At 43.3% G+C, this 9555-nt stretch overlaps 1 protein-coding gene across 2 annotated transcripts in view; it reads left to right on the top strand.

The window, feature by feature from the left end:
* The first annotated feature begins 5257 nt into the window (after window positions 1-5257).
* DBNL (drebrin like) overlaps window positions 5258-9555 on the top strand; it is a 45921-nt gene continuing 41623 nt past the window's right edge. For both annotated transcript variants that reach the window (XM_060787663.2, XM_060787662.2), the window contains exon 1: window positions 5258-5445. In XM_060787663.2, the coding sequence (XP_060643646.2) occupies window positions 5363-5445 (83 nt within the window). In that variant the 5' untranslated portion in view covers window positions 5258-5362. The remainder of the gene's footprint in view (window positions 5446-9555) is intronic.

Here is a 9555-nt window from a genome sequence, read left to right as displayed (position 1 = left end):
TCGGCAACACATCAAAATATAATGATACAGCCACTGCCCTTAGAGCTTTTTCAATCTATGCTCCAATTCTGTGGAACTCATGATACAGCCACTGCCCTGAGTCCCTTCGGGGAGATAGAGCAGAATATAAATAAAATTATTATTATTATTATTATTATTATTATTATTATTATTATTAGAAACACAACAAGATGTGTCCACAGCAGACACTCTGCTTGATGATTGGATCACATGTTGGACACTTCCCAAGTGTCTAGGACTGTGTGATATATCGGCGAATAATGCGTGCAGATCCCAGTAAGGTGGCCTTCTGCAGCTGGCAGATGGTAATTTTGTCAGCGCCAATTGTGTTTAAGTGCAGGCCAAGGTCTTTAGGCACTGCACCCAGTGTGCCGATCACCACTGGGACCACGTTTACTGACTTGTGCCAGAATCTTTGCAGTTCAATCTTTAAATCCTCATATTGTGTCATCTTTTCCTGTTGTTTCTCTTCAATCCTGCTGTCATCTGGGATGGCAATATTGACAATCCATACTCTGTTTTTTAAACACAATCGTGAAGTCAGGAGTATTGTGCTCCAAAACTCTATCTGTCTGAAACTGGAAGTCCCAGAGTAGCTTGACGTGTTCATTTTCTATAACTTTTTCCAGCTTGTGATCCTACCAGTTCTTTCTCGCAGGCAGATGGTGTTTGTGGCACAAGTTCCAATGGATCATCTGAGCAATGGTGTTATGCCTCTGCTTGTAGTCTGTCTGTGCAATCTTCTTGCAGCAACTCAGGATGTGATCTATTGTTTCATCTGCTTCCTTGCAGAGTCTACACTTGGGATCTGTCATCGACTTTTCAATTCTGGCTTTGATTGCATTGGGTTGTTGTTGTTGTTAACTGGATTTTATATAGCTGTGTAGAAGAAGATGCAGTCATCCCCCATTAAATTCAATGGTCTTTGTTATGAATGCTGCTTAGATCTGTTAGGACATTTTACATTAAATCGCATGGTGATCCTAAATGTGGAGTGTATTTCCAAATGTGGAGTGTATTTTATACAGCCCCTTCCACAAAACTGTATAAAATCCACATTGAACTGGGTTATATGGCAGTGTGGACTCAGACAATCCAGTTCAAAGTAGATATTTTGGATTTTCTGCCTTGATAAGAGCTCCAGGTGGTGCAATGGGTTAAACCCCTGTGCCGGCAGGACTGAAGACCAACAGGTTGGACGTTCAAGTCCAGGGAAAGCGTGGATGAGCTCCCTCTGTCAACTCCAGCTCCCCATGCAGGGACATGAGAGATGCCTCCCAGAAGGATAGTAAAACATCAAAAACGTCCGGGCATCCCCTGGGCAACATCCTTGCAGATAACCAATTCTCTCACACCAGAAGCAACTTGCAGTTTCTTAAGTCGTTCCTGACACACACAAAAATAATACTTGCCTTAATATTCTGTGTGGAAGGGGCCTAAGAGCTGTTCAACAGTGGAATAAGCTCCCTTGGGATGTGATGGAGTCTCCATCCTGGAAGATTTTAAGCAAGTATTTTGGCTTTTATCTAATTTATAGGAACCATTGTTTTTTACTAATGTTTTGTACTGCTTATCTTGTCCTCTCTTTAATATTGACTTATGTTATTAATTGTCTTATTTTATTCTGCACATATTATTCATTGTATTTATTTATGATGTAAGCAGCCCTGAGTCCTTCAGAGGAGATAGAGCAGGACATACATAAAGTTTATTATGATTTAATTAATTTAATTTGCACAGCTCAGGCTCGTGCGCCAGCTGCGCCCGTATCTTGGGAAGTCTGACTTGGCCACGGTGGTACACGCTTTGGTCACATCCCGCCTCGACTACTGCAACGCTCTCTACGTGGGGCTGCCCTTGAAGACGGCCCGGAAGCTTCAGCTAGTCCAGCGCGCGGCAGCCATGTTGTTAACAGGAGCAGGGCGCAGGGAGCATACAACGCCCCTGCTGGCCCAGCTCCACTGGCTGCCGATTTGCTACCGGGCCCAATTTAAGGTGCTGGTGTTATCCTACAAAGCCCTAAACGGTTCCGGCCCAAAATACCTTGCAGATCGCATCTCGGCCTACGAGCCCACGAGGACCTTGAGATCATCCGGGGAGGCCCTTCTCTCGGTCCCGCCTGCCTCACAGGCACGCCTGGCGGGGACAAGAGAGCGGGCCTTCTCGGTGGTGGCCCCCCGGCTGTGGAACACCCTCCCTGCTGAAGTTAGACAGGCGCCCTCCCTTATGGCCTTTCGTAGGAGCCTGAAAACGTGGCTCTTCGAGCAGGCCTTCAATTGAGTGCTATATCATAGGAAATGATGACCGGAATGGACTATGACTAGGAAATTGACTATGACCCCAGGACTTGACGAAGCGGATTTTTAGCATAAGTATATGTTATGTAGTAGTAGATTGTTATGTACTGTCTTGATTTACTGTAAACTGTCTTTTCTATGTTGTTGTTCACCGCCACGAGTCGCCCTAGGGCTGAGAGTGGCGGTCAATAAGTGCAAGAAATAAATAATAAATAATAAATAATAAATAATGTGATACATAACAAAATTAGTACACAGCATACAAGATCGCTATAATGGCTTTTGTACTTGATCACTTGTTGGACACCTCCCAAGTGTCTAGGACTGTGTGATGTATCGGCAAATCCAAGTAGAGTGCCCTTTTGCAGCTGAGAGATAGTCATTTTGTCAGTGGTGATTGTTTTTAAGTGCAGGCCAAGGTATTTAGGTAATGCACCCAGTGCGCCAATCACCACTGGGACCACCTTTACTGGATTGTGCTAGTGTCTTTGCAGTTCTATCTTGAAATCCTCAAATCATGTCAGCTTTTCCAGTTGCTACACATCAATTCTGCTGCCGCCTGGGATTGCAACATCATCATCATCATTATTGCAATAGGGAGCTATGGTGGTGCAACGAGTTAAACCCTTGTGCCAGCTGAACTGCTGACCTGAAGTCCTGAAGGTCAGTGGTTCAAATCTGTGAGACGTGGTGAGTTCATATCTGTCAGCCCCAGCTTCCCATGTGGGGACATGAGAGAAACATCCCACAGGATGGTAACACATCCCGGCATTCCCTGGCAATGTCTTTGTAACAACTTTATACCCCGCCACCATCTCCCCAAGGGGACTCGGGGCGGCTTACATGAGGCCAAGCCCAGCAATACAACAATGCAAATGTACAACATAAGAATACAACAATAAAATATAAAAAATAAAATAAAATGCAAGAAACCGTATAAATAAATTGAGTGGTATCTTTATTTTTTAGTATTTTTGTATAATTTTGTGTATTTCTTTCCAAAATATTTGTGCTTTTTTGCATGACCACCTTCCACCTCCCCACTTCTGGGCGTTCCCTGGGCAACGTCTTTGTAGATGGCTCTAAAATTACAACAGCAAAACAGCAGAGAGGAAACAACCAGGCACATCTTAACACCTCTCAACAAAAGATCCCCCAGGCTCAGCCAGGCCTTCAAATGCTAATGAAGGTGGTCAGTTGAAACATTCACACCTAGCTCCAGCAGAAAAGAGCTCTTTGCCCCACCCTAGTCATTCCACAGATATATAAACCCATATTCCTAATTCCAACAGACCTCACTACCTCTGAGGATGCTTGCCATAGATGCAGGCGAAACATCAGGAGAAAATGCCTCTAGAACATGGCCATATAGCCCGAAAAAAACCACAGGAACCTAATAATAACCTGGCTTCAAAAAAAGCAATTTATTATTATTATTGTTATTATTATTATTATTATTATTATTATTAACTTTATTTGTACCCTGCTAGTATCTCTTGAAGGACTCGATGCGGATTACAAAGGCCAAGGCCTCAAAACACAACACAACAATATAACATCTAAAGCAAATTAAAAACAGTTAAAGCAATATTAAACAACAATCAATAAACAATACATCAAGACACTATAAAACTGGGCCAGGCCAGGATAATGGGTACAGGATTAAAAGTGTTGATGTGACAGGTGATATGTAAGGATTATAGGGTAAGTGCAGTGTGCGGTGTGCAGCAATCTCAGTTCTAATACAGTGCTTCTGGGACTTGTAATTGGAGATTCCTATTCTGGAAAGGCACATCGGAACAGCCAGGACTTCAAGTTCTTTCTAAAGACTGCCAATGTAGGGGCCTGTCTAAGATCTTTTGGGAGGGTTTTCCAGAGTTGGGGGGCCACCACAGAAAAGGCCCTGTCTCGTGTCCCCACCAGATGCGCCTGCGACATAGGAGGAATCACGAGCAGGGCCTCTCTGGATGAACGAAGTGAGCGCGTGCGTTCATAAATGGAGATGCGGTCACGCAGGTAGGATGGTCCCAAACCGTTTAGGGCTTTGTAGGTAAGCACCTGTACCTTAAATTGGGCTCGGAAAATAACCTGGCTTCATAAAAAGCAATTTGTTTTTAAATATATATATATTTGTACTGAGATCGATTTTTAAAATAATAACCAGGCTTCATAATTTATTTTTATTATTATTTTACTATTATTGCAATAATAATAATAATAATAATAATAATGGAGGCTGGATGGCCATAAGGCAGGAGTTCTTTGATGGTGTGTTCCTTGCATGGCAGAATGGGGTTGGTCTGGATGGCCTTTGGGGTCTCTTCCAACTCTTTATGAGGGCGACTAAAATGATAAAGGGTCTGGAGAACAAGCCCTATGAGGAGCGGCTTAAGGACCTGGGCATGTTTAGCCTGAAGAAGAGAAGGCTGAGAGGAGATATGATAGCCATGTATAAATATGTGAGAGGAAGTCATAGGGAGGAGGGAGCAAGCTTGTTTTCTGCTGTCCTGGAGACTAGGATGCGGAACAATGGCTTCAAACTACAAGAGAGGAGATTCCATCTGAACATGAGGAAGAACTTCCTGACTGTGAGAGCCGTTCAGCAGTGGAACTCTCTGCCCAGGAGTGTGTTGGAGGCTCCTTCTTTGGAAGCTTTTAAACAGAGGCTGGATGGCCATCTGTCAGGGGTGATTTGAATGCAATATTCCTGCTTCTTGGCAGGGGGTTGGACTGGATGGCCCATGAGGTCTCTTCCAACTCTATGATTCTATGATTCTACCCTAAATATACCATTTCCAAAGCCCTGCATAGTTCCATCACCTTTTCTGGGCATCCCAGTGGGGCGGGGCTCTTTGCAGAGGCCCCGCCCTGTTGGACTCCTATTGGCTCTGGAGGCAGGGCCGGGGGCGTGGCTCTTGCGTGGCCCCGCCCTCCTCTCGCCGGTGCGGCAAGACGCCCCTCTCTGCCTCGCGCCAGGCCGGGCGGAACCGGAAGTTGTCCCAGGTTGAGGAGGGAAGGGCGGCGACGGAGGCTGAAGCTCCCTCATGGCGCTCAACCTGAGCCGGAATGGACCGGCGCTTCAGGAGGCCTACAGCCGGGTGGTGGCCTCGGGGAGCCCGACAGACTGGTGAGGAAGAGCTGGGAAGAAGCCTGGGTTGTGCAGGAGAGGGCCAGGCTCTTGGTTGAATGGACTCTCTTGGGAGTGTCTTCCAAGGTCTGAAGGAGAAGCAACACATTGCCTAGGACAGTATGGGCAAACTTGGGCCTTGCAGGTGCTTTGGACTACAACTCCCATCATTCCTAACAGCCTCAGGCCCTTTCCTTTCCACCCTCAGCCGCTTAAGCTGTGCTGCAGGATATTGTTCAAGGCTGTATGGCCATATTCTAGAAGCATTCTCTCCTGACGTTTCGCCTGCATCAATGGTAGGCGTCCTCAGAGGCCTGTGAGGATGCAAGGTGAAACGTCAGGAGATAATGCTTCTAGAACATGGCCATATAGGCTGAAAAACCTTCAACAAAAATGTGTTGCAGGATGTCTTGTCGAAGGCTTTCGTGGCTGGAATCACTGGGTTGTTGAAGGTTTTTCAGCCTATATGGCCATGTTCTAGAAGCATTCTCTCCTGACGTTTCGCCTGCATCAGTGGTAGGCGTCCTCAGAGGTTGTGAGGTCTCACAACCTGTGAGGATGCAAGGTGAAACGTCAGGAGAGAATGCTTTGGAAACAGGGCCATACAGCCCAATAAATTTACAACAACCCAGTGATTTCGGCCCATGAAATCCTTTCGACAATATATTAAAAATGTGTTGCAGGATGTATTTTCGAAAGGCTTTCATGGCTGGAATCACTGGGTTGTTGAAGGTTTTTCGGGCTATATGTCCATGTTCTAGAAGCATTCTCTCCTGACGTTTCGTCTGCATCTATGGCAAGCATCCTCAGAGGTCTCACAACTTTTGAAATGCAGGCGAAACATCAGGAGAGAATGCTTCTGGAACATGGCCATACAGCCATGTTCTAGAAGCATTCTCTCCTGACGTTTCGCCTGCACCTATGGCAAGCTTCTTCAGAGGTTGTGAGGTCGAGGACTTCACAACTTCTGAGGATGCTTGCCATAGATGCAGGCGAAACGTCAGGAGAGAATGCTTCTACAACATGACCATATAGTCTGAAAAACCTACAACAACCTTGTGTTGCAGGATGTCCCACAAAAACCAATGTTGTTGCAGTTGAATAAGCTTTTTCCATGTTTTACAAAAGAATCCATTGGGAAATGATAGTTTTAACCCAGGAACAAAAAAAATCATGTTACATAGTGTAATAGTTAATAAGTTTCATTGATTATGCCTTGAGGTGGGAGGCAACATGGTTACAACAGACGGACAAATAAAACATCATTAAAATTCGTATATAATAAATAATAATATCTTTATTTATATCCCGCCCCATATCCCTAGAGCAGTGGCTCTCAACCTGTAGATCCCCAGATATTTTGTCCTTCAACTCCCAGAAATCCTAACGGCTGGTAAACTGGCTGGGATTTCTGGGAGTTGTAGGCCAAAACATCTGGGCCCACAGGTTGAGAACCAGTTTTATTGTGTCTTGGTGTATTGTTTTATTGCTGTTGTTTTAATATTGCTTTAACTGTTTTTAATTTGCTTTAGGTTGTGTAATGTTATGTTGTGTTTAGAGGCCTTGGCCTTTGTAAACCGCATCGAGTCCTTCGGGAGATGCTAGTGGGGTACAAATAAAGATAATAATAATAATAATAATAATAATAATAATAATTGCCCTAGAGCGACTTGCGGTGCTTACAAAACAGCAGTAAGGCAAACAGAAACAACATAAAAATATAACAATAACCTAATCAATACAAATGTACATCAAAAGAAATAAAATATATCAAAATACAGCAAAGGCAAACACCAATACAATATAAACCAGCATAAAACTCAGAATGTAACCTGTGATTTTGGAGTGATGCAGGTTCAGCACACAAATGGGCCTTTGTGTTGAAGAGACGTCACTCAGGGCCCTTGCTCAAAGCCATACAACCCAGAATTCCAAGGGAGAAAACCCCACAATATCTGCTTTGAACTGAGTTACCTGAATCTACACTACCATATATTCCAGTTCAAAGCAGATATTGTGAATGTATTGTTGAAGGCACAGATATTGTGACTTTTCCTGATATTGTGATATTCTGGGTTATAACCCAGACCCCTTCCACACAGTTGTGTAAAATCCACATTGAACTGGATTATATGGCATTGTGGACTCAGGGCCCTTCCACACAGTCACATAATCCAGAATATCAAGGCAGAAAATCCGGCAATGCCTGCTCTGAACTGGGTTATCTGAGGGCCCTACCACACAGCCATATAACCCAGAATATCAAGGCAGAAAATCCCATAATATCTGCTTTGAACTGGATTATTTGAGTCCACACTCAGATAATGTGGGATTTTCTGTCTTGATATTCTGGGATATAGGGCTGTGTAGAAGGGCCCTTTTACCCACACTGCCATATATTCCAGTTCAAAGTAGATACTGTGGGATTTTATTCAGCTGTGTGGAAGGGGCCTCAGATAACCCAGTTCAAAGCTGAATTATCTGCCTTGATATTCTGGCTTTTATGGCTGTGTGGAAGGCCCCTCAATAGCTCATGTGTGATGAAGGTTCTCCTGGCACCATGAGTTGGCATCCTTTGATATTGGCCAAGGCTCACGCTGCAGGATGGGGATAACCTGTTGAGCCCCAGGTTCCTTTGGTCCTCATCTTCCTGAGATCTGACTGCCTTAGTTTTGATTTGGATTAATTCGATTTCATTTAAATAATGATTTAACTACGTATAACTGAAATTGTGGTCTATGTAGTTTAAGTCAGGGCATTCTGGTTTAATGTTTTTAACTATTGTTTCAGTCCCTAGCAATGCACTTTGCTTGAACATCATTTTTCAAATAGTAGAACATTATTTAATGAATTTTCTTTTCATAAGTGCATCTTACTTTAGAAGATAGGAACAGACTCATGAATTCTTCTGATATTTTTCAGATTAATATTCACTTAATGAAAAAATAGGAATCACTTAAATTTATATCCAGACACATCCTCTTTCCTCAGCTCCATTTCATCTAACCAAATTCTTCATTCACTTGATCTCCTCTGTCTTTGTAGTGGTCTTGAAAGTGTGTGCAATTCATGTACTCTACCTGCACCATAGGGTTGGCCAGGTTATCTTCCATCTCAAACTGCTGTTGGTATGTTCACAGAATGTAATTAGAAGTTGCACAATAACTGTTCACAATGTCATCTTTGACCTGGGCTCTGTTTTTGCAAATAGTTTTTTTTTAATGATGTGCTTTAAATTTTAAAAATTGATAACAGTACAAATGAATATACACACACCAATTACTTTTTATGAAGCCTGGTTTGACAGAATGTGAATAGTAACAATAGCAAGGAGAAACAGCAATATGTACTACTTCAACCCAGATTATTTCAGATCATGGTAAGGATTAGAAGAGGGGAGAGTAAGGAAATCAGCCGTGGTGATGGCAGAGGTAAGGAAAAAGGGTGGAAAATATAGAGGCTCTAGAGTGGCCCCATATCCAAAAAATACATTATTCTCAGAATACATTATGCAGAGGAAGGAAGAGTGTGTAAGCAATGCAAGATGGTGTTACATCATGTAGATGTATGGTAGGTGGCACTTGGCTTTCATTGCTTGATGCAGGATGGAGCAATAGGTTTGTGGTTTCCTACGTGATGAACTGCAACTTCTGTCTGCCCCTCACCAGACTGTCCTGACTAGGGCTCAATAGAATTGCAACCCAGTAAAATCGGGATAGTCCTGTTCCACCCGCTAGCCTACGCTGGAGCAAGGGAAGGATGCAGATGGTGCGGGAAAAAATAAAATTCAATTCTGTATTGTGAAAGATAGCTAATTCTGAATTTATTATTTATTTATTTTGCACATTTCTACCCCGACCTTCTCAACCCCCGAGGGGGGACTCAGGGCGGCTTATGAAAGACACAATTTGATGCCAGCAATACAATAGTAAGATAAATACATATCAGCAACAATTAAAACAATCCAGTTATACAACACAACTAATAAAAACAATGTAATAATCAACGTTCGCCAAGCTCAAAATCTGTACATTCATTCCACATTGTCATAATCCTATCCAATTCTAGTCATTGTCCTTTGTCTGTCTGCCAGATTACCCAAAGGCCTGG

Source organism: Anolis sagrei, chromosome 7 (genome assembly GCF_037176765.1).
Source record: "Anolis sagrei isolate rAnoSag1 chromosome 7, rAnoSag1.mat, whole genome shotgun sequence".
NCBI classification, from domain to species: domain Eukaryota; kingdom Metazoa; phylum Chordata; class Lepidosauria; order Squamata; family Dactyloidae; genus Anolis; species Anolis sagrei.
The sequence above is the reverse complement of the archived record's forward strand: the minus strand, read 5'-3'. Positions and strand labels throughout refer to the sequence as shown.